At 49.8% G+C, this 26390-nt stretch overlaps 1 protein-coding gene across 1 annotated transcript in view; it reads right to left on the minus strand.

Moving 5' to 3' along the window:
* The window catches only part of LOC119103422 (Down syndrome cell adhesion molecule), a 92631-nt gene that overhangs the window by 48689 nt on the left and 17552 nt on the right, over positions 1-26390 (minus strand). Inside the window, exons 2-4 of the mRNA XM_037226951.1 lie at positions 10309-10436; positions 7577-7787; positions 6962-7089 (exon numbers count right to left, since the gene is read on the minus strand). Of these exons, the coding sequence (XP_037082846.1) occupies positions 6962-7089; positions 7577-7787; positions 10309-10436 (467 nt within the window). The remainder of the gene's footprint in view (positions 1-6961; positions 7090-7576; positions 7788-10308; positions 10437-26390) is intronic.

Consider the following 26390-nt stretch of genomic DNA (forward strand, 5'->3'; position numbering starts at 1 on the left):
AGGAATACGGTTGAGTTAGATCTGTTTGCATTTATGTAACAGCAAAACCATATAAGTAAAACTGTCGGAGATGCAATTTATGTCATGCTTTAACTTGCCGGGTTTTAAAACACGAAATGAAAGGAGATCCCTATGTTGAGATTTTCGCTATTGTCAGGTTTTGTCAAGTCCTGCCCGAAATTTGTAATCTATGTATATTGCCATCTATGGAGCGCTTTAGGAGGAAATGGAAAACACCGACTCCAAATCTCAGGATTTGCCAGCTGCATTTCTTTGTCTGTGTCAGTTTTCCTAAGACTTCATTTAAGTTTCTTTCGGGTTTTAGATAAAAGTTAAAGGGAGAGTGTCTGGTCAAATTGGTGTTTTCATTGTGTACGTAGGATTGAAGAGAATTTTGACGTAAATCGATAGGAATAGTTTGTTTCCGCAAATTCGCCTCCATTGACCAAATATTTCAAAATTGCACCAAGTTTTTTTACCCGTAGCACAAAATTATCGGGCGATCCCAAAACATTTTTTCAGCACTAATTAACCGCTCATTTCGCAAACGTATCGATAGAGGCGGCAAGTGATCTTCCGATAAGTGACTACGTCAGCACTGACAGCAAAGAGGCCAGAAAAGTATAGCATAGAGGCCAGAAAATAGTATGGCATCAATATCACCAAACCAAAATCACGTTACCTGCACGTTTTTTGACAGCGTTGCAGCCTTATTGACCTTTCTATCCATGTTCATATCTGTAGTGAAAAATAAACTCACATGAGCTTAGGAATCATTGATTCTGATCTTCATATTGATCTCAGATCGGACGGCACGCGGTGGCTAAAATCGATCAGCGATTGCTGAACTCCACGGCCTTAAAATATTCGGCATGGATTTTCTGTGAAGCTTAGCATTGCTGCAGTCAGGAGAAAATACAGATTCTGTTGAAAGGAGAGCAATCCCAATGTCCCACATACCTTGTAACAAAGCCAAAATTATCTTGCAGACTGACGTAACGCTTATGCTTGGTACAAACTCACAAGGAGATACGCACCACAAGTCCATTTCCTCTGAATTCTCTACAAAGCCTCGTAACACTCGGAGAGTTAATTTGAACCCCACGTGTACTTCCAGGACAACTTCCGAACGGCACGTGGTAGTGATGCCAAACTTTGCATAGCCAGCAATGAAAATGCCGACCGTTTAATCATAAATATGCAGGTAAAACTTCTCAGGTCACTGAACTATGACAGGCCAAAGTCAAACCATGACTGTCAGCGAAGGCATTTCCTAGGGCACCGTTCAACCTGATATGACAACGGAGTGTTGGACGAAACCATACATAATTCAGATAGTCACTTAGACAGGTGAATTCAACGTTACTACTTATTCCAATGAACTTGAACATCATGGTTAGGCTGAGTATAAACTTTTTTTTTCTCTCTGGAGAAATTGCTGAGCTAGGCAGTTGTTGACGCTCGTTTCGAATTCCTTTATCATAGAAAGATCAACTGAACTTTTATAAAAGTCAGAGGAGATCAACGGCCTAAAATGATCCCGATCAGCGCTTTTGAGATAACAGTACCGCATTATCTAATTATAAATACTTGCGTAACTTAAAAACAACGGTCTCGTAGATTTCGGTGATCATGACCTTCTGAAGCTCAAAAAAGGTCACTGCTCTAAAAAGTACCAGTCACCTTGCCTTAGAGGGAATGACCCGACGGCCATGACCTAAGCACCTCAGAATTTCACACAAGGGGTTTACCAACAGATGTACCTACCCTGAAAACTGATGTCACCTAAGATGTTTGATATCTGAGTGTGGTCAAATTGATCCCCCACCACCTCTCACCCCACCCGGATTTGTACTATTCAACCAGCCACCGGGCGCGTGTGCCTAAATAGTTGTGATCATTCCCGCTGCCGGAGCCCACGTTCAGCATGGCCGACCTCGCTAGCACTGCAGTGCAGCGACTAACACCCAAAATCCTGGCAAGCGAACAGGCTGACATTAGCCGGCACAGCGGCCGGTCCGTTGGAAGCCTCCGTATTGTGGTTCCTCGTCGTTATCAGTAACGAATGGCATGACCAAAGGCACCGGCATGGAGGTTTGAGGGGGAGGAGGTTTCGAAAAGACACCAACTGCCGCCAGCGGCAGCCGGACCAGATGTACGATGTCACGTTTTCCATGACTCCATTATGACCCTTGAGCGTCGTCGTAAGTCCCCTAGACGTTTTTTTTTCTTCGGAGTGTCGTGAGACAATCCAAATCGTCCTTTCAAGGGTAAAAATGACGCTTCAGAAAGTCCAGGGTCAAAGTATCTGATACAGGAACAGTACCTGATAAAATATTATCTAAATGAGCCGTTTCTGGACTCATTGTGACGCTTTTTAGAAGGCTGAAGCCGTGGGAAATTCACTGGATATTTTTTCTCAGTGCATGGCAGTAAAATGGTACTTGACCTTTAACACTTTTGACTTTGAAAGCGGTCGTAGCCTTTTATACCCCACATTTGGTCAGAATTCATTGTCCATGCATGGTTGGGTGGCTATGATCACTAAGTAATGTCATTTATGGCAGCAATGATTGGCCTCACGCATTTGTTGCATACTACTTTCGTCATAACCTTCAAAATAGCACTCTGACCTTAATGTGAGCGTTTCATCTACAGACAAAGCTTTGGACTACGATAGAAAGACTATAAGTTCACAAGGAAATATTCATAGCCCTAACGCTAGTAAAGTCTGAAAGGGCCTAGTTCCCGAAGATTTGTGTCACGTTTATCAGGAATAATAGCAAATAGCAGCAACTGACTGACTCCATCCACCGATGATAAGGAATAAGATGAGGCCAGTTCCGGCTCTGACTTCAGTAATCACAACATTGTTTTGAGTATGCTGCGATAACGATTAAAGAAAATATGGCTTAACACGGAGTCGAATTCCCTTACGGTCCATTGTGGTTATACCTAACTTGGTTCAGAGGAGTCACGTATCAGAGCATGATATTCATTACGAGAGGCACCAACGTTTCTGACTGCAGTTGTCCAGTACTACAAACGCTTCGCAATAAATATCCTTGGCAGAAACGCGGAGGCATGAATCTGCGTAATAGCTGGTAATCATTGTGGCATTCGGGGCTTCAACTGCGTCGTGATAACAGCCCGCAGTCTGTTAAGGAGATGGAAAAAACCGCAGCCATCACTCATTGTGTCATTCACGAATTTTACTTTGTAGTTAACTTGCCTACCTCGTCCTCCCTGTTTTCCCTGCAGCCTATTGGGCGTTTTACCCCGTGTCTACCGCGCTCCAAGGGAGTGTCCCACTTTCGGAGCATATTTGAAAAAAAATACCCTAGCAGCCCTCAAGGCCAGTTGCCCTTAACAGCACTGGTAGTGCCGCTGCAACTCAATCAGGATGTAATGGGGATATCAATTCTAAGTAATTCCGAATCCAAGTCACGCTGCCAACGTTTTGCCGCAGTACTACACTCCTGTCTTCCTTGGTATCCCCAAGTTGAAGCCGCAGACCGCGCCAGCCGCAGGTGCCGCGCCTGCCGTCGCCATGACACCTGCGGTCGTCAAGACGGCGGCAGAATTTGCTAAGGGCATTCGTTAGCTGTTGCAGACTAAAGGTACCACTTTTGAGTTGTTTTAACCCGCACATTGTGGGCCTACGGACTTAAAAGTGGCACTTCTGTTAGTACGAATGACGTCAGCTCAAATGACGTCTGTGATTGGCACAGGGCGCGGCGAAGGCCATTTGTTCAGAAGTGCATTGGTTGCAGTTTGAACCAGTGCGTCACTGTACACCATGTAATACTCAGTTTCCCAAAGCCACCATGAAGTTCTCAGCTGTCCGAACAGAAAGCTTGCATCGAAAAGTCACCATGATAAAGTGAAAGGGAAAAAATCGAAAAGCCATAATGTAACATTTCGTTGAACTCGCGTAATAATAGTCTCACGTTTGCATATCTTTTCCGTAAAAAGTGTTTCAAACTTTTGCAGCATCTATTTAACAAGTATTTTGGTGAATAAGTGTATTGTTTAACGTCACAGAACACACACGTTGAAAAAGCAAAGCAAATTTAAAGTATTACTTTCATGGTCGTAAGCAGTAGACCTAAAAATATTTCTCCCTCCGGAAATGATATTTCAGATGAAATTCTGAGCTATTCAGGAATTCGAGAAAACTGTCATTACCCATTCCATTGGAAGCGCCTGATCTAACAAAGCGTGAAAAGTACACAAAAACATGGCATGCTTCCTTAAATCTTCATGTAGTCCTATGCCCTGCCCTGTATCTTTACATTTCCCATCCCATTGTCGTTCCAAGAAGCCATGTTTACCGTTGATCGTAACAAGTACCAGAAAAGTTGAAATATTTACGGATGCACTCAAACCACAGTTCGATACAGTACAGCAAGCCAGAACACGAAGCACTTGTCTCGACGAAATCTTGGTTGATTGCCGAGTAACTCAATGCCAAATAGAGCATATTCTGAGCGAAAGAACAGTACCGTGTCGTCACGTCTAATGGTTGTTTTTACCATGCTCACAAAAGCACTCCCTGAAACGCATCCAGAGTACCTCAGGCATTAGTGCAGCCAGGGGGGGGGGGAAGAGAAAGGCTAATGCAACTTTAACACCCCCCTTCGTCAATCTCAGAGCGCAATTTTTCACCACGATACTGCTAAATATGATTTCGAACTAAATACGATTTCGAAATCTGGTGATCAGGGGCAATTTTTTGGTTTTAAACCTCATAGGCACTCCCATGGGCGGCGATGTCCAGTGCCCAATAGCCGCAGTTTAGTAGAAATACTAGCGGATATCCGATTACACATGCACGGTACACAACGGAAACAGTTGTTCAAGGCATCATGCAAACCGACATCGATAGCTCCTCGATGCACTGGGTGCCACAACTATTAGCGTTTGCAGGGTGTGTTTGTCTGTCCGCGGTGTGTCGATACTGCCAACGGGGCTGAGACTCGCTCGTCGATATATAAAGCCCCTGTCGAAAATCATGGTAGCCGCTCTTGTCGCACGTGGTGGCTGCATCCCTGACCGTAAGAAAACCGGTGCGGAAACGTCTACTAAGAGCTGACGCAGCAGTGAAATGCACCAAGGCTCCACTGAATTATGCAGAAGACGTGCGCCGCTGGCTCGGAGGGACTGTGCGGAAAGGAAACACATGCGTGCAAACTAAAAAAACACGGATGTTAGCAAACGGACAACATTGCTGCTGCTTCGCCCTTGGGACCCGGAGAATGATGGGAGTAGCACGGCTACGTATAATCCGCAGTAAATCAGTGCGCCGATAGAGCCCAGGGCTGTTATCCGTCAGATGGTGACAACTTCCCGTTCGTCTCCACTGTTTCATTAGCCACGCAAGCCCGACCACGGAACATGCATGCCGGCACAGCAGCTGACCGTCCTCAGGCGGCAGCTCAGACCGGCGGCCACGCCCCGCTCCCGGCGGCGGCGGCGGCGGCGGCAGACGGCCGGGCCGACTTTGTCGCGTGGGAACGCGCTGGCGTCGCCGGCCCGCCCGAGCCGAGCCGAGCCGAGCCGCCGGCGCCGGCGAGCGCGCGGAAAATGCCCGCTGGCTGCCACCCGGACGACGGGCGGATTTCGCAGCAAGAAGCGGCTCTCAGGCGCGAGTGGCGGTAAAAGTGGCGAAGAGCCCGGCGCGGCGACACGAGGCTGTGGTTTTGGTACCGGGGCGCCACCGGGACGACGCGTAACCGCCGACCTCGGCCTTTGAGGGCACCGCCACCTGCGCTGGACAGCGCTGTCTGGGCGTGTTGCGGACGGCGCTTTGCGCTGCGAATTGACTATAAATCAACCACGTGGAGGGTCGGCAGCCGTGCGATTGATGCATATATCTTGACACTTTGGTGCTGGAACATGCAGTGACAGCTGAAATGACCGGTCCTTCGTCACATTAATGTCGGCGCGCCCCCAAAATCAATAGCAGATCAACTCATATGAAATGCAATACGCTCAAAGAATCAGATGGATTATGTATCAGGGGCACAGGAGCCATCTAAAAGTTTGGTCGTCAGTGGAATAAAAGCCCATCGGCGGAAGGTAGACTGATTGATGCGTTTACATTTGTGAACGTTGGCAGGTAGCGCCAAAGTGCTTTATGATCATCTCAGGAGGTTTGCGGTTCGAGATAACTCACAACCCGGAAAGTGAAGGAGCTGAGGGTGTGTGGGGAAGGGGAGGGGGGACAGCGCTAGCGCCTTCATCTGAATTCCCGCACGTTCATGTGTTTTAGGAATCGATGCTGCTTCCGTGCAAGCGTTGACCCAACATTTAAATGCAAGCTATATGACTGAAAAAGGTGCATGCCTCACAAGCTCTTCGAAGTCAGTTGCAATATGGACTATAGGGGATACTTCAACATTGATGCATTTAACCTCACTTTCTTTTTACTTCAGTATGGGTCGATCTGTGTTGGAACTGCCTAAATAGGTGAAAACTTGGGCCAGTCGTAGTCAAAAGAATCTTTCAACTCAGCAACACTCACCGCCAAGGGGCTAAATAGTTTTCCAACCCTTTCGAGTAATATTCCACGAGATACGGACCATTCACCAGTCCATGAGCAGTTTTCTCAGACATTCATATAGCAAAACTGGCTTTGCGCAGCCGACACGCCTCAGCGCCGCATTACCAGCTCTGTCGCGCGAAAATGAGCCTGCAAACATGAATTGAGACACAAGATTCCAAAACTTTTCTGCATCATCACGGCGCTGCCTGATCTATACACGACGCCAGTCTATGAAGATCGGAACAAGGGCCCTTACGTTGCGTTTGAAGCGTCCCTGCGCGCGTAAACTCAGTGCACCATGTAATTGGTCGCTCCCGCCCCGTCCCAAGCGGTCAGGGTTGAACGAGGCCAGCCTGCATACATATGCATGGCTTGCATGACTCTGGGTCAGATGTGACGCACTCTGTGACCCACCTGTTCCTCGTGGTACCAGAATATGAACTCTGGCGGCTGTGGGGAGTTGGTGACCACGCAGGTCAGGTTCAGCACACTGCCGTGGTCGACGAACATGTCCGGAGGCCCCAGTATGCTGGCCTCAGGCACTGAAAGCCGCCGGCACAGCCCGGTCACACAAGGCGGGACGAGACGTCCATAGGCACAGTGTGGTTTCAACAAAACGCCTGAGGATGAGGACCCACACGCAGCCCACTGTGGCAAAAGTTCCACAGCCCACGGTGGCAATACGCTCCACAATCTTACAGTGGATGTCAGTACGCCCACAACCCCTCCAGCGACGCCCACGCCGGCACGTCGGCTTCCATTACACAGATCGCCCGCGACGCGGCTCCGACCGGCGGAACCCAACTGTCCAGCGCACAATGGGTCCGCGGGGAACGAAGACGCATCGCAGGCCGCGAGCCGCGCCGTCGGCCCCGTATCAAACGTCGATTATGCGTGCGCGGGCGCGGCCGGTCCGCCGGGGTCGGCGCAGAAAGATGGAGCGGGTGAGGGACTCGCGGGTCTGACGTTTGGGGCGCCTGGCGGGCGCGACCCGCGCCGTCTCCCCCGCAGCGCGGTGCTAGTGCTCACCCACGACCTTCAGGTACACGGGGTACGAGATGAGCGGCTGCGTGGAGATCTGACACTCGTACAGCCCCGTGTCGGCCTTTTGTGCGAACTTGATCATGAGCGTCCAGTCGTTGCGCGCCGCGTCGCGGGCCACGTGGAAGCGGGCGTCGTTGGTGTAGGTGTCGGTGCCTGTGGTGAGGATGTGTAGGTCCCGGCTCCGGATCCACGACACCTGCCGACGAGGTGCGTGTGTCAGCGGGGCGGACAGGTGTCGTGTCGCCTCGCAGCCGCGCGCGCTGCGACTTGCTGTGTCCGACTGCACGCTGCTGCGCCTGCTGAGTGACAGCAGCGCGCCAAACGACCTGCTGCACCTGGGGGACGTGACAATGAACAAGCTGCGCCTCGGCGGCACAACACCCGCCATACGTTCCAGTTACTGGATAACAACAACAGGGAGCGCACCGCAAAACGTGGTTTAGAACGGCAATGCTTTGATGTGGCTTCCGTATGGAAACATATAGTACAACACGCACACACACACGTTCGCTCACTCGCTCGCTCACTAACACGCACGCACGTATGCACGCACGCACGCACGCACGTACGCACGCACGCACGTCTATTCGCATTATTTCCGTTTGTGGGCACACGTATGTTGAACACTGTAGGCACACGACCAGAATGATCAATTATGAGTATCGACCCGCTCGCTACGTACTTCCCTAAGTCTTTTCTTCGTGTCTGATTAACAATAAATAAGGGCATACAAACAGACAACAAAATCCTGTCATCCGAGCGCTTAGCTTCCTTCGTGAAAAAACCTGAAACTCGACTAAAACTATCGGTGTGAATTAGCTGCAATGACTAGAACTAATGTTTTTATTGAAAAACAATGAAAGACCGGGAAGTGCCACTTGGCACCAGACTTGTGTTGATTCATTTTTTAACAAGATTGGGACCGACTCATAGACTTTGTGATCGGATTCAGCCCATGACTCATTCTGTTCCAAAATGTTTGATTCAGTTTAGTTCAGGTTTTTTACTTGCATCGGGTCATTTGACTTCTGACTCACGCAGCTTGCAAATCAAAGCCCTGATGAAGTTCTGGCTTGTTGCTTTATGACTCGTGGGCGGTATGACTCATTGATATATATATATATATATATATATATATATATATATATATATATAACATGGTATGGAAAAATAGACACTTATATCCTAGTGGCAAGTTTGCAGCGTGAACCTAGCAAATGCAGTGCATCGAATTGTACCTTTCATGTAACCTGTTACCAACCTGCACTCTCACGTCTCAGCTCTAGAATAGCATGGTCTAACTGGCACGTGCGACCCAGACCCATTAATTATAAGGCATGCAATGTGGACTAGACTGCACAAAACCTGATAGTTGGCTGTCCTCACCCGCCAATTGACAGCCAAGTGCAGTTGCATGCCATTCGTATTGAAATTGATGGTATGCCAGGAATTCAACATAGGATTGCAGCCCTTGCAATTGCCGTTGGCTAGCATAAGTTGCTAACATTTATGAACGTACCCCTCTTCAACAATAAGCATTGCGAATTACAATTACGTTTCTCACAAACAAGCCCATCACAAATCCATTCTACTCGACCCCCGCCTTCCAGTCAGCAAGGAACTGAACTGACCTAAACTGAATTGAACCTCTGAGTTTGAGATCAGGTAACGCAGGCGCCGACTGTTGTTTCCGTCAGGATACCTTAAACTCATCTCATCAGGTCACTCTACGATGAGTTAAGGGCCAAATCAGGTTTCCGAGCTGTGCGGAGGTTAGAGTACTATGTACCAATCGCATTCCAAGGCTACTAAATTTGGAGGACAAATTCTCAATTGCAAGTTCCGTGGTGCGTAGAAATAGTTATTGATGCAGGCCCTGGGAGGTCACATACGACATACAATCCGCGTATGAGACGAGACGACCTTGCCACTATTGCTGTTTTTCATATAGCCTCAGCAAAAGCATGCTTACAGCCATTCAAGCAGTGGTGAATGAGGAGCCAGGCATGGCTTAGTTTATTGTTGTAACAACTGACAAAGAACAATGCGACCCGACCTTGGATAATATAGGTAGCGGACAATGTTTTACTTATTTTTAGCGTACAATATATAAATAAAGGATGTATGTACTATGTGATATCCTCTAGTTTCTGGCCGAAATTTGCCAAACTTAGGTTCAGAATTAACAATGCTCAGTTTGACGCTTAGAAATTGCAATAGCAAATTTTGTGCTGATTTTGAAAAGGGCTTTATAACTTATGCTGGTGCTGGCCATTCTAACACTGAAATGGCCCGCTAATTTGTTTGGGGAATTCTGTGCTTCCTCGCATTGTCATTTTTGTTTTAACCATGTGGCTCACTTACAAAACATTGTTAGAAATGATCGGCTCACAATTCTGCTCATGAAATTTAGGAAGAATGTGATTCAGCTCATGACTCAAAAGCGGCATTTTCCTAGTGAGCCCACCCAGCTCACAACTCACCTCAAAACGACTGACTGAGGGGTAAATTTATGACTCAGCTCGAGACGTATAAAAACCTGTTTGTCATAACTGGCAATGCTTCCGCCGATGACCCTGTGTCAACAGCGCACCGTACACCGTTGGACAAATTTGGCGCAAGAGATGACGCAGCCACGTGCCGAATATCAGCATTGTGGCGGAATATCTGTTCCACGCTCGGCCCACCACGATGGTCCGACTGCCCATAGCCCTTACTGTTTTGTTGTTGAGCCGCTTCACTTTGCAGTGCAGATGAGCCGTCTTGCCCTGAAGTGCCGTCACGTTTCTGGGAGTTGTTGTATCAAAGAACGGCGACTCGAAGGTATGGCGAATCCAGGCTTGCTCTGAAAGCGGATCAAGCGTGTCTCAGACCCAGTAGACACAAAACAAAGTGAATCGAAGAGCTCTTGGCACGGCGCCAAAAGATAGAGCTGTTGCGAATAGAGCTTAAGATGTGCGCGGTTAATGAAGCAGAATGACAGCAGAACATCATTCGAAGCACAATGGTTTGAATAATGGTAAGCATGAACTGACTTCAAGAGTGCTGTATGACGTGTAGACGTCACAGACTAGCTCCCGCGAGACCCATATGTAACATCACAAGTCACGGACGGAATGGTCACAGCTCCGACAGCATGGGGATAATGCGTTGTTGCAGGTACGCTTAGTTGTTTGCAACATCCACTCCATTACTGCCCCGCACACTGTTTTAATGGGAGATCGTTCCGCTGGGGGCGTAATGGCCGAGTGGGTGTTGCCTTCGGCTCCCATGTGGGGGGGGGGGGGGGGCCTGGTCCCCGTTGGCCCATGGCCGCTGGGCGCTAATATGGTCACTGCAGTCGCTGAAGTTCCATACAAAGGTTCGTGACGACGCGCAACGCGTTCCCTATGACAAATACTGATCGCCATGTTGTTACTTATGTTGTAAGACCGCATAATAATGCGAGGGAGCTTTGTTGTGTGTGTAGCGACACAGACCTTGTCTGTGTCGAAGATTTCCAAGAAAAATATTCGGGCCGGGAGAAAGGTAACCAAAAGGTGATCATGGCACATTCCTGAAGGTAATGTGACATGCCAAATCAATTGCAAATTTGCCAGCTAGCATCTACTACTTAGACACTCACAAAGGCTACGAAGTGTACAACCAGAAGTGATTAGAAAGTGGACACCATTCTCAAATCGTCTTGTAACTCCATCAACGGACACGTGGCGTGCAAGTGCTCGCATGTTGAAGACCGGGGCCTCAAAACCGCCACCTTCCGCGGCAGTGAAACCCATCCTGGCCTCGTACCGTCACCACCAGTTGCGGTCTAGCCCGACATCGGCCATCACCACAGAGTCACCTCCTCAGAGCAAGAGCTCCACAGCAGGCGACGCCCCCGACACCGGAGGCCCGGGGCCGGCCGACGCCGGTATGTGGGGGCGGCGTTGATTTCCCACCGGGCCGGGCTCGGTACACGGGTCACGCGCCGTGATTTCATCAGCTCCCGGCAGACGGCTCATGGCTCACTGACCGCCGCACTGGAGCCAGGTATGCCGACTGGAAATGGCAGCTGATCATGCGCCATGGGGCTGCGTTTAACCGTGTGGTGTCGGGCAGCCACCGCGGAGTGCCGACAGCTGATGATGTCTGATCACGTCTGCTGCTCCCAGGTCAGGCCACCGAAGCAGTCAGGTGATCACGTCTGCTGCTCCCAGGTCAGGCCACCGAAGCAGTCAGATGATCACGTCTGCTGCTCCCAGGTCAGGCCACCGAAGCAGTCAGATGATCACGTCTGCTGTTCCCAGGCTAGGCCACCGAAGCAGTCAGATGATCACGTCTGCTGCTCCCAGGTCAGGCCACCGAAGCAGTCAGATGACCACGTCTGCTGCTCCCAGGTCAGGCCACCGAAGCAGTCAGATGACCACGTCTGCTGCTCCCAGGTCAGGCCACCGAAGCAGTCAAGTGATCACGTCTGCTGCTCCCAGGTCAGGCCACCGAAGCAGTCAAGTGATCACGTCTGCTGCTCCCAGGTCAGGCCACCGAAGCAGTCAGATGATCACGTCTGCTGCTCCCAGGTCAGGCTACCGAACCCGTCAGATGATCACGTCTGCTGCTCCCAGGTCAGGCCACCGAAGCAGTCGGATGATCACGTCTGCTGCTCCTAGGTCAGGCCACCGAACCCGTCAGATGATCACGTCTGCTGCTCCCAGGTCATACCACCGAAGCAGTCAGATGATCACGTCTGCTGCTCCCAGGTCAGGCTACCGAAGCAGTCAGATGATCACGTCTGCTGCTCCCAGGTCGGAGCACCGGAAAGTTGTTACTTGATGGCGTCTTACATTCCCAGGTCAGGTCAGCGACCCCATCAGCTGATGACGCCTCTCGTTTCCTGGCTAAATCACCGAGCACCGTCCGATGATTACAGCTTCTACGCTCAGCTCAGTTCGCCAAGCTCCGTCAAGTGATCACAGCCCCTGCTCTCAGGTCGGTTTGACAAACTCCGTCAAGTGATGGCACCTCCTACTCTCAGGTCAGTTCGTCAAGCTCCGTCAAGTGACCACACCTGCTCTCAGGTCAGTTTGCCGGGCGCCGATGGTGTAGTGGTTAACGCGTCTGCGTGAACCACTGCGAGTCTGAGAACCCAGAGGTACGGGGTTCGATTCCCGCGGTGCCCGCCCTTCCTGCCAGGGTGAGAGGCAGGCAATGCCATATAGTCTCAGCAGCTGAGTGCGTCGTGAATCCTCAATGATACAGGTCAGTTTGCCAAGCTTAGAGCACACATCAAGAGCTTACACCTCATGCCCTCAGGTCTGATCAGGTCACCAGACTCCGCTGAATGATCACGTATTCTGCCTCCACGTCGGCGCAAACAAAATCCTCCTCGTGTGTCTGTGTTTAACCCAGATAACGAATTGCATCCAAATGTTTCGAGTTCTTTTCCCTTCTGGGCGGTTCGCTTCCGGTCAGGTAAGTTTCAAAGTAAGAAGTTCCCTGTTCCAGTCGGCCATTTCGATCATTGAGGCCTGTAGTCATTCCTCGTGCGTTTACATTCTGCAAAACTTCCCAGCCGGAGCCTACCCGGAAAGCTGGGAACTACTCTGCTCTAACCACGTACAACTCGGCTAAATATGATTGATGGATGCGGGCGGCGAGACGGTGTTAGCGCTGATTAACAGCCGGCGGCAGGGCCTCCGGCCAGGCCGGGATTCAGACGCGAAGAACGAGCTCAGCGCCGTCCAGTCCTCTCACGCCGACGGTCTTGACGCCAGACGCGCATATGATTGTGTGTGTGTGTGGGGTGGGGGGTGAGGGGGGGGGGGGAAGGGGGAGAGAGCAGGCAGACAAGCGTGTGCATTGCAGACAAACGAATGGGATGCCTCGGCTAGTGCAAGACCCGGGTCTGGTCTCGCTTTACTGAGTCTTTCTGTCCTGAAACAGCAAGTGTCCATACATGAAGAATGCCCCGTTGCTATGGCGGCGAGAGGGATTAACTCTTCAGTTTGGGACCGGTACTGGCGCCTAGCATCCTTTACTAATGCAGTCTAATAACACACACACACACACACGCACACACACGTTACTGCCCTACATCCTTACTAATCACACTAACACACACACACACACACACCACACACACACACACACACACACACACACACACACACACACACACACACACACACACACACACACACACACACACACACACACACACACACACACACACACACACACACACACACACACACACACACACACACACACACACACACACACACACACACACACACACACACACACACACACACACACACACACACACACACACACACACACACACACACACACACACACACACACATAATTGGGCATTTGATCGCGATACGATATCGAATTTATCCGCCAGAGAGTATATCTGTGAACGCAAAAAAGTTAAATCTTTTTAGCACGGCTGTTGAAATGATGAATGACAGTAACCTGGGCCATTAGGAAGGTAGTCGCTATGTAGCCTTTGAAACCTTAAGGTTAGCCTTCTCCGGCTTTACCACAAGCCCCTTCGCCTTGTATGACTATGCAGGCCCAATCAGCAAATAAAACAACTTTTCGGTTACGCGTCCGTACAACACACCACATTTCAAACACCTGGTCACTACGATCCAAAACAATTTAGCGCCATTCCTCGGCTGAGACAGATGACTAACCTAACTCGGATTGCCATCTGTAGGAGAGGAATGCGACAGCGGTCTAGCGCCAACATCGCCGCGCATGGTCATGGTATCACAGTTGTCTCTCAGCCGTCGCACAAACGGCCAGGGTTACGTGAGTTTCATTTCCGCCGCACCACTGTAATGAGCACCTGTCACGGCGCAACAAAGCAGCGCCACGCCGACTATCCGACGGGAACATAGCATGATATCGGCGTATGCATTATGCAGCATGACCTTTCTTGACTGCATTGCGTGTTTTCAATTGCGTCCTCAGGAAGCGGTTCTCTAATAAAAATGTCAATAGACCACATCAGCCCCGAGTAGTAGATATCGTTTCTCTGTGTTCGTGGTCATCAGCTGTAAGTCAGGGCGCAGATGGCTTCGGCGTGAAATGAGCTCTTAACGTGACCAAATTCCGACGCAACAGGAATTTGCAACGGTCATTCAGCTGCAATTTTTCCCGATGCGGGTATGTCTGTCCAATTTCTAAATGTCAAGAGCAGTTATCCTTTCTCGTTATTTATCTGTTGTCGCGTCCTTTGAAACTGCGGCTTCGAGGACAAGGCTGTTCACCGTCACATGTAAGCTGGCAGCCAGGAGTGCTCTTCTCATGCTCTCTCAGAACCCAGCACCATCTGAGGTAACACCTGAATGAAAATCCAAACGAACCCTAGTGAGACGCTGTCAAAGGCTGAGGCAATACATGCATATCTCGGAGCAGGCACCACTCAGGCATAGTTTACCTGCATGCATAAAACGGAGCCGAAAACACTCGTCGTTAAAGCCAACATATCCCGTTAGTCCAGACCCGGCGGAAAGCCGTCAGCAGAGATGTGGAAAATGTCGCACGCATAAGTGTTCGGATAAGTATCGCCCGATAATGACGAGAGCTAACGCTTGTTTGGGTCTCTCCAAAAGATGGATATGCACGATTCTACGCCGCTTTTGTGATATTTGAATTCCTAAAGGCTGTCCTGTTGAGCCTGTACTACGACATAAGTTTCCTGCCTGAGGTCACCGTAGCGCCTTTTTTGTTCAAGGCCGCCGAACAGTTTAGTTGCTCAGCGCCGTCGAACGAGATGCATGCGTCCATTACATTTTGCTGTCGATTTCGTTTGATATGATAGGGTCAAGATCGCGATTGGCAATTCGACCCCGTTTTCACAATAATGTATGTTTATTGTGATATAAAAGTGGGGCTACGTAATTGGAAAACCTTTTCTTCGAATTATCCGGGGATGCGCTCCAAATACACGTGCCAATATCTATTTCAAATAGCCTGCTAGCTTCGTTGCTTCCGGCATCATCCGCGGCGCAAGTGGTGCTGGTACGGGGCGTCATCACGAAATTTCCCATTGTTGAGATGCCGAGCGGCTCAGTACAGCGCGATGACGTCACCGGGTCCTTCCGGATCCGTCGCCGCCGAGCCGCCGACCCCTTCGCGACATGATGACGAGAGCTAGCGAGAGCTAACGAGAGCAACGGCAACATTGCATTCCGATGCAGCACTCAATTGTTTCAAGCTTTACTTAAATGTTGAGCAAGAGTGGAGGGTTTCTATCAGTGTATAATGACTTGCAAGTGAGGCATCTGCGGCATGACATCTGTGGCATGACATCTGTGGCATGGCATCTGTGGCATGGCTTGCGTACGTAACTCCCGGCGGCGGGGCGTGGATTCCCGCTGGCTCGGCCTGGCTCGCCGACGTTGATTCATTCGCTAGCTGTGGGACTCTTCCGCTGCCGGCGACGGCTGGCGTCCCAGCGGCGGGACTTGAGCTCCGGCGGCCGCGGCTGGTGCGCCGGCGGCAGCGGAAGTTGTCCGGCGCCGGCGAGCTCGATGGGGCGGTTTCGGGTGAGCCGGTGGGCTCAGCTGCCTGCTTCCTCGACCGAGTGCTGCATCCTTGTAATGGAAAGATGGGACGACTCCGATCAAACTGCTCGCTGGGGCGTGTGGGTTCGTCAGCGGCGCTGCCGTCCGCTGCTGATGCGACCCGCTTCTATTACGATGGGCTCGCCGGACCAACGTCGGGCGACTGTACGTCGCGCGATGCCATCAGCGCCATCTACGTGATGGCATGGCGCACCTATCTCATCATGCCACGACCGGTGCTAGTGGCGTGGTCACTCTTTTGTTCGGTAGATTGCTGCAACTACCTTTACGCTCACCTGATGTTTGCTGTGATGCTGTGATGTTTTCGAAATGCCAGAGAGCCTACGCACAGTCCTCTTGTGACAGCAGTGAGGAGGCGTGGATACCTCGTAGGGAGGCGTGAGTGGTCTTGGATAGTCGCATGTAGCTGTGCTGCGACACAGGGCATGGCACCGGTGTCGCCCCCTGTGGTACCGGGCTTGAAGTCCGGCCGCTCTCAAGCCGGGTCCACTGGGGTGCCCCGCCGTCGGCAAGGAGCCATTCGAGAATGCCATCGCGTTGGGAGTCTGGAACTGAGGAGTGCCGAGACGCAGCGACTTAAGCTCTCACTGCTTTAGACTAGCCGCAGCGGGGCGGGCTGCCGGCCGCTTCATGGCGTAGGAGCCGACCCACGTGTTTGGAACTCGTTGGGTTGGCAACGGTCTTTTTAAGACGCGTGGACTAGACTGTGTGTTTGAACTATAGCACCTTGGAACCCATGAGGTGAGCTGTGTATGATGTCTGCGGAGGTCACAGCGGTCGCCTTGGGACGCGTGGCCCCGGATCCGTATGGAGCGCCTGCTGGCTGTAATCACAGCGGGACGCGTGGCCTCGGATCCGTGCGGAGCGCCTGCTCGCTGTGATCACAGCGGGATGCGTGGCCTCAGATCCGTGTGGAGCGCCTGCTGGCTGTAATCACAGCGGGACGCGTGGCCTCGGATCCGTGTGGAGAGCCTGCTCGCTGTAATCGCAGCGGGATGTGTGGCCTCAGATCCGTGTGGAGCGCCTGCTGGCTGTAATCACAGCGGGATGTGTGGCCTCAGATCCGTGTGGAGCGCCTGCTGGCTGTAATCACGGCGGGACGCGTGGCCTAGACTCTATGAAGTCTAGTGGACAGTGGCCTCAGTGTACGGTGACCAGGTCTCAGTGGACAGTGATCACCCTCAGACGCATGGGCTAAGCTGTGTGTGGAGCGTGTTGACGCGTCTGGGGCCACCTTTAAACGCGCGGGCCGGCCTCTGAGTGGAGACTGCTGAGGTTACAGCGGGAGTCGTCTCCCGACTTTGCACCTGAGCCCTGCTTTGGAAACATCACGCCAACCTCCGCGGTTCGCGACTAATACATCCTAAGCTGCCCGGCCGAGCCCCGCCGGGACGCCCAGATTGACTGTCTGACCTCCAAGCTGACCCTGGGCCGAGGGCCGTTAGCGCGCGCGGATGGATGATACAGAAACTGGCGACGACAAATGCGAGAACGGTGAGCCTGACTGTGTGAGCTTAACTTGCTGTATTAGCACCATCGCTGACATATCGCATGCAGTGCGCACGACACAGCTGCAGTCTATGTCAAGCTTTTCCGAAGCCACACCGAGGTCACTTTTTGATAGTATAACAGATGTCAACATCGTCGGCATAAATGAAAGAAGGAATAACCATTCACTTCAAAGATCACATGCCAAAACTGAGATGACTGAAACCAACATGTTGCGCTAAAATCGCCGGACGATCCTACCTCTCCTTCCTCAGTTTTGGGTGATGGCATGATATCACGATATCCTCACGACCTGATGTACTAGAACAATAATTTAAAATTGGGGCGGTGACGCTACACGTAATTGGCATCTTCTCCGCTAGTTATTTTACTGTATCGCTTACGGCTGACTTTCAGGTTCGGTTTGAAGCGTTCAACCATATCCTGTCGTATCCGCGTTGCATTTCATACGTGTGCAGAGTAAAGCTCGTGCAAATCAGCGCAGTGATCTGCCACGTTACATGATATATGGATAAAAGCGGCTTCCTCCAAAGCTTGCTTGGTGGTCATGCATACAACATTCTGGTGATGTCTCTACGGAGGCAAAATCAGTAACGCAAAATACAGAACCGTTTTGGAACGGCCTTATTGCACACGGCACTTTAAATTGACATGCTCCGAGTATTTGCGCAGCAACATGTAAAACGGTAAAAGGTTGCAAGCTATCATTTCCAGAGTAAGGCAGGCTTTGCTGACCCTTCAATGTCACATGAAAACGAGCAAGTAACGCATTTAGACCAACTGAAATGTCTATACTCATTGATCAAGTTCCAAGGCACTTTGGAATACCTCGAAAGGTTAGACATACTAACGCTCTTAGAACGGCGCATTTCGTTTTATGCAGTAGTATCCCTAAAAGAAGCCACCAATCCTGCAATCGGCCGGACGCCACGGGCCCTGCTAAAACAAGCGGGACACGGCTAACACAGGCGCCATAACGCACCCCGGGGTGAAATATTTCGAACTAAGTAGTTCTAGTTTCACCGAAACTCCAGTTACACAGAAATAACAGGACCTATTACGTTCAGAACAGGCAAAGCAGAGCAAAACTCGTGATCAATATGGCTTCAGCGCACACCGCGGTTGTCGTTAAAGTCAATGCTATTGCCACCGTTCCATGTACTCGGTTTTACAACCCTCATGAAGCGTGTTAACCCAACACTATCAATCATTTTAGTAACTCTTGATGACCAGGTAGGGGACGCCATAAGTATGCCGGACAACGCACGGTAAAACGAGCCCATTAGTCATCACCGCCACCGTTAATGAATGACCTACAACGGGAACTCACTCAAGCAGCAGGCCCAAGCCAAGATCATATGCACAATGCAGAACCGATCCACACTGCGACCCCGGTCGGTGGCTTCACCAGAAGAGCAGGTGAAATACGATAACTACTTTTCCGAAAGACATCAGAGTCCACATCAATCACCTCTGTGGCAACACTATGGACACACGTCCTCAACGACGCTTGCAGCACGCAAACCCACGCCACATTTACGACATGCCTAACCCTCATCCACTCGGTGCTTATTCAGGAGGGTGTGGCTTCAAACGTATATAACCTGCACCTCCAGCCAAGGCACCACGCCTCAACGCCGATACCGGTCAGGTGCGGCCGATCACGGGTCGTGTTTGAGTGAGCGCTGCTCGGCACAGTCAGCGGAGGCGGTGTGAGCACGAGCTATACGTCACGGTTGCTGGCCTGGCCGCTGACCCGGCCGGCAGTAGACATGGTTTATGATTTCGCGGCCGAATAATGCCGCCTCACCACGCCGTGACGGTGGTCGCGTGGCCGGACCAGCGGGAGTTGAGCGTGGCGGCCGGAGGGACCGGTGGAGCGGCCGGGAACGGCCGGAGGGACTGATGGAGCGGTCGGGAACGGCCGGAGGGACCGGTAGAGCGGCCGGGAGAGGTGAGAGGGACAGGCGGAGCGGCGCGAAGCGGCCAGAGGGACCGGTGGAGCGGCCGGGAGTGGCCGACAGGCTGACGCGTTTTGCTGTTGGGCGGGCGACATGCACATTTTATGCATGTTTTCAGAAAGGGCATATTTGGAGTTTTCAGCTGACCAGCAATGACTTTCAGCACTGTGAAGAGAAATGTATACAGCGAGTACGATGGAAAGGTTATTGGGAGCCATCAGGACAAGTGTACTTATAACAGTTATAGGTTATGAGCGCAAAAAGAGCCTCTGATGTAATAAAGGCTATTTGTTTTAAGCATAAGAACTCATAACAAGTAAAACTCGTCTAGTCTGCTAGCCTACTAACCATGTGAACGTGGACGAAGCGAACACTCGACCGCCCGACGTCAGAACCCGTTGGAAACGGCTTTGCTAAATAATTAATGAAACCGAACCGTCCTCTCCTTGAATCAATCAGTTCATGTTTCGGATGATATGCTACAGCTACCATGAACATGGGATCCTCATATGTCGCACACATGAGCAAATCTTGATCAACATCACGCGTTGCGATTTAAAGCTTTGATTGTTGGCGGAAACCATATTACATTTTTAACTCCTATTACCAGAACACTAACATAGGAGGTTCTGAGTCGTCTAACAATAGGCAAAACTTTTAAGCGAGTAGTACTTCACTAGACCTGCATATTTACAGACCGTTGTGTTGTTGGAATATTTTACCACAGATATGGCGCCGACTCGTGCTGGATTTACCTTCACGGAATTTAAATACGTTCTGATTCAAAACCTGTGCACACGAATCACAAGTTGTATCAAAACTGCCTCTCAGAGAGCGATTTCAATCAATTATTGACTCATGCAGCTCGCTTTTTGTTGATTCTGATGCTGGTTCTCATTCATGAAAATAGGGACTGAATTAAAAGTCGGATCAGGTTGATTTGAATTACACTGGCCAAAAGTAAATAAACAAAAAAAAAATAACAACATGGGATCTGTTACAAATAAAGAATAGTCACCACCATGGAAAAATACCGTTTTTGGGGCGGGGGAAATTTACATGCAAGGCGTAGAAGCCAAACCACCTACAATTTTATGCAACAAAGGCAAATACAACTGAAAACCATCAATGCTATCTTGTCAATGAACAAGCAGTTCGATTTGACTTACAGTGACAACAGAACTGACGTGGGCATTGTTCCTCGTAAAACCTTACTTCCAACAAAAGATAGCCTTCATGGAAGTGCTGAACGTCTCAAATTGTACCTGGGCTACATGACAGCAGGTAGATATTGCAGGTGCCTTCAGGCTTTGTCTCACTCTGGTTTGGCTCTAAAGTGGAAAACGACGTTTCTGTGCTAAAGCGCTCTCCATGTTACGTACATGTGTTTCAAGTATTTTCTTTACCTACAGCATTATATCGCTTAATTTATGTCCAAGGAAACAAGACATGATGGTGGTCTCAAAGCAATGAAGCCATCTTGTGTGATTTATTGTGCACTCCTATGATGAATGGCGTTCCAAATTTTGCCACCCTATGATTTAGATGCGTCTGTGGTGTCCCGATATGGTGCACAATAACATCGGCAGGTGTGAATCATAATAATTCCATTTAACAGAAAGATGCCACCATGTTACATAAAGCATAGTGTAATTTAACACCTCAAGTTCATTCAGGTGGTCGCTGAGGTCACTGACGTTCAAATGCTCTCAGCTGCATCCAGTTTCAAAACGAAGACTTACAGGTACCAGGATCGAGGTCTTAAGAAAGAAGTATGACTTAATTATGTAGCCTTTTCCAATGGATGTCTGTTATCAGTCATCTCTAACTGATATCTGTGAGCTGTCTTGCCCGCCTTTTCCAAGTGTATGGCGAGAAGAGGGAGGAGTGCAGTGGGACGTTGATTCTTGAGTGTATGTGTGTGTGGGGAGGGGGGCTACATCCTTTGGTTACTAGAGTGTGTTCTGAACATAGCGTAGTGAGATGTTGACTTCTGAGAGTGGGGTGGGACCGCATCCTTCGGTCACTGAAGCGTGCCCTGGGTACAGCACACTAGGATGTTGATTTCTGAGAGTGGAGGGGAATCGCATCCTTTGGTCCACCGTAGCGTGCTCTGAGAATGATACAATGGAACATGGAATTTTCTTCTAAACCCGGTCGTTCAGTGAAAGACTTTTCTTTGAACGTAACTGAGCCTTTGGGGAATGTCCCACATTTGAAGATGCTAAAGCAGCATCAGATATTATTAAATAAGCTCACTTGTACCTATTAGTATGTTTTTTAGCGGAAAATGCTGCTTTAGACAGCAAAATTTCTCTACGAAGTACATACGCTCCCCAACACGTCATGGTTTGGTTGCGTCACTGCACTTCGTACAGCGTTGATTGAAAGATCAACAGTTGCCGACCCCTCCCCCCCCCCCCGCCCAAGCACACGTGGTCCTGCCCCACCGCTATCCTGTCTCCATGTCTCCATCTAATAGCCCTCAAATGATCATAACTGGTCGAAAGAGTTGAAATCCAATCAACGAAATCGTGTTAGATCCTGCTTAGCTTGCATAACATTGGTTGGGAGCCAACTGGCGGCATTTATATCTGGAAGCCGTGCTCACGAACGCCAGATACGAACGACTCGACAATTATATTATTATTGGTGTTGCTCGCCGCATGGCCAATGGAATGGATTTGAATGGCGTTATTATGGCGTCATGAATGTCCGGGTGACCTTGAAATAGTCCGCACATCTTTGCGGACGTACGGCTCAGAAGCTAGATAGGTCAAGGTCTTTAGAACCACAGGGCTGCAAACTGCACCGAATGATGTTCAAGATGGCTATTTCAGTCCAAACTACTATGACATGTGGAACACACGCCCTTTAAATCTTGGAGCTCGCTGCAGTACGAATTTTTGGAACACATGAACACTGTCAGTTGCTTTCGTTTGGCTTTTTTGCCAGGGAGTTTTGAATCAGAGCTCGGTTTGGCAAACTTGGCGCAGCTGACAACAGGACGAGCGGTTGAGGTTCATCGGAGACACGCGTAGGGCGTCTACCCAATCATGCACCGTCCATGAAGGGATGTAGCCAACATCGGGCGAGGGCCAACATTGGGGCAAAATTCATTAGCATTGTTTACAGATGATCAGCTATTAATGGAGCCCGTCTGACAGCAAGGTCGGCAGGCTCAGGACTTAGCAACACAACCAAATGTTCAGGACAACCAGTGGATAGCGTGGGAGGCGAAGAGGGGATCAAGGTGTTGCTACGATCAAAATGTTACGATCACAACACAACGTGCAGACCGCTAATGCGCACTCGCAGCAGTCATCGCGGTAAAACGCCATATCGCTACTGTCACCGCAAAGAAACCTGGGATGCATGGACATGATGGGGGCTGATTAAAGTCGTGGGCGATGTGCCCATCGTCCCGTCAGGAACCAAGGCGCCATTAGCAAACTTTGTAGGAGACTCCTCGAAACAACTTGACCATGAGTGGCAAACTTTGCTAGCGCTGACGTCCGGTAAACAGTTAACGCCATTTAACACTGCCATTCGAAGCGGACTATTAAGGTAGCGCCAACCCTCGGCAGCGGCTAGCATTTGGTTACGATCGACGCCGCAGGGCACCTGGCGGCGACTCCGCGCCGGTTCCGCACCCGCTCTGCCGGGGCAGGCGCCAGCACAAGCTAAAAAAGCCTGCACGTGGGTGACCTGCAGGCTCTATTTGTTCCATTTTAGATGATGCCTGAAGGTTGATCTGTCACGATGTAACAAATAAGGTCCATTTATTTGATTTTAGATGATGTCTTAAGGTTGGATTATCACGTTGTATGAAGCAACGCCTATTTGTTTCATCTGAAGTAATGCCTCATGGTCGGGCCGTCATGTGCATCAAACAAGATGAAAGCACATTTTTGCAGTTTTTGGCGTAGCTTTCATGCGTTTACAGACTAAAGCTGATACCACTTAAAACACAGCGTCATTTACCTCCAGCAGGTAATTTCGGGTTGCCTGTGGTCATTTAATGGCCTGATGTGGCCATGCCTTCGACAATTTTTGCGTGATCTCACATGTCTTTCACAACCCTGTTTGTTGTTAGATCGAGATTATCTTTAACTGCCTTTGCACAACACACACGGTATCGACTCCTTGCGTTGGCGAGCACAGCACCATTTTCAGAATTGACCTGGGCGTTAGTTAACAGGACAATCTCACACCAACGCGCTAGATCCCCACACAGGCCTTATGCCGCGCCCCATTGATGCAATGCATGCCTCGGCTGGCACGTGACACAATATCGAATGTGCATCTGATTTTAGAGGCTTTACCGAATCCCAGCTCTCGTCAATCGGTCCTGGGCGCTGTGACCGATGGCATCGATTCGACTGCAGGCAGGCCCGCTGCCGCCGCCGCGCGCGGCCCGGACGCTGACGTGATGAACGAGGAGGCCCGCGAAACGCCCGCTGCTACTTGACACATCCCAGGAGCTGGGCTCGTGCGCTCAGAGCGTCCGCAGTCCCCACGCTGGCCCGTACAACAACGAGGTCATCCGCAGCGGTCACGGAAAACAGTGCGGATGAAAACGCAGCAGAGGAGAACATGTTAGCCGAGATGTGGAAGGCACGTTCTGTGAGGTACGCAGTAACGCACAAACTTTATGTTGGGATATCGCAAAGAGTACGCACGTATCTTTCCGAGGGTGTCATTATCCTCGTTACTATATCAGCATTTACATTGCATTGCATACATTGCATTGCATATTTTCGCCAAGTTAACGGTATATCAGTGGTATTTTTATGTGAAGCGCAGTCAACTTTTTCAAATGAATGCGTTTGATACTTTTTCGATGTAAAAACTAAGATATTCCAAAGAGGGAAACATGCACAGCATACTGGTTGCCTTCTCAGAGTGTCAAGAGTTTTACTTAAAACTGCTTGCTGCGGTTAGAATCATGGACTATGGTTATGAATACAGTGCTATGGTAAAAAACGCACTAGGGAATTATTGGCCAAATTAAGTCAGACGGATCAGCCATTTCAGTTTCAGTTTGTTTGCTTGCTTTTTAACCTTGCGGCGAACCCTTATCACGTGAGGCGGACACAAGAAGTGATGTCCATCATTCCTGACGAAGCATAATTTTCCTGCATTGCTGGAAACCAGCATTGCTTCATAAAATAGCAAGTAAAGTTTATTGACAAAAGTAAAGGTAAGAACAAAATAAAGTGGCGAAATAAATAAGAACAAAATAAAGTGGCGAAATAAATAAGAACAAAATAAAGTGGCGAAATAAATAAGAACAAAATAAAGTGGCGAAATAAATAAGAACAAAATAAAGTGGCGAAATAAATAAGAACAAAATAAAGTGGCGAAATAAATAAGAACCAAATAAAGTGGCGAAATGAACACGGATGTAGCTTCGGCATAACTGTAAACTATTTGCAGCCTATAAAATCGCAAAAACGACATTACCTCCCATGCCGGCAACGCGAATACTGCTTAAATAAGCCAAGGCTTTACTTTAACCTCCTAAGGATAAACGCTCTCTGGTTTGGTGCAGACAACTTACGGTTTCATTGGCGCATCATTCATGATCGAGCAAATCAGTTTAACGCACCGAGTAGAAAATCACGCGGGACAGAAACTCAGACCAGATATATCGGCCCAAAACACGGGGCAGCGCACATTGCCAACAGCATATATGACGCCTTGCAATAACTGAGTACCCGAAAAGTGTATTGTTCTGCCAATGCCTTTGGTATGATATCGTTGAATGTACGCGAAGACATAAATGTCCGCACACCCATTTTTTGCGCAAGCGTAAAAGCCTCTGCTTATCAGCACGATCACGGTCGCTAGCATCGCGTGCGCGCTCCTTTTGCTTTCCGGAGAGAGGTCCTTCGCAGGCCGGGTGTTTACAGTCTGAGCCATATTAACCCGGCATCCGTCTCCGTCAGCCGGCAGCAAGTCATCTCGTCTCCGTCAGCTGGCAGCGAGTCACCTCGTCCGGGACAATATGAAGGCCCCCGTATTGGTGCCGGTTCCAGCATATGGGAAGATAAATACACTGCCACCAGCATTCGCGTTACTGGCTGACCAGTTGGTACTGCAACGCTTTACATCCACTGGATCGACGTGGAATTGGCAATAGTTTTAAAAGTTATCGGAGTGAAATGTATTTTGAACGCGGGGACCAAATCGGCATCCTCTTAGTTTTTCTTACGTCGTCATCAAACCGTTCGGAGAACTAACATTTGTCAAGTTTTTCTGGCCATCAATGGGGCATATCCTAGCGCAATTCGTTGACCCGACGCTGCTCAGGTGCAGTTCCAGGTTGCTGGACGTGGACTGGTTGTAAATGAAAAGGACAAATTACATTATCCAGCGGTACAACCGGTACAGCCATTCGCGGAAGCTACGACGGCGGACCCTATCGCCAAAACCCAAGTTCGAGCGGTCCGATTAACATTGCGCGCGTGCTTCGCGTGCAATGCTGAACGGGGGCAAAGCATAATTTTGCTTCCTTGTAACTATTGGTAAGCGTTCAAGGTTCAAAAAAGACGTTAAGTAGCAAAATTTCAAAGTTTCATAACATGGGCCCCATTGCGTCATTGTTTGATGGCGTCATGAAATGGGTTTGTGGCGACAGTAAAACATGACAGCATCTGGCAGCTAGACCTAGAGAATACCTCCAAACACACGAAAGCTGACGCCAACCGGCCATGCTCGTCGCGGGGGCTGTGTCCGGGG

This window comes from Pollicipes pollicipes, unplaced genomic scaffold (genome assembly GCF_011947565.3).
Source record: "Pollicipes pollicipes isolate AB1234 unplaced genomic scaffold, Ppol_2.1 Scaffold_5724;HRSCAF=6776_pilon_pilon_pilon, whole genome shotgun sequence".
In the NCBI taxonomy this organism is placed as follows: Eukaryota; Metazoa; Arthropoda; class Thecostraca; order Pollicipedomorpha; family Pollicipedidae; genus Pollicipes; species Pollicipes pollicipes.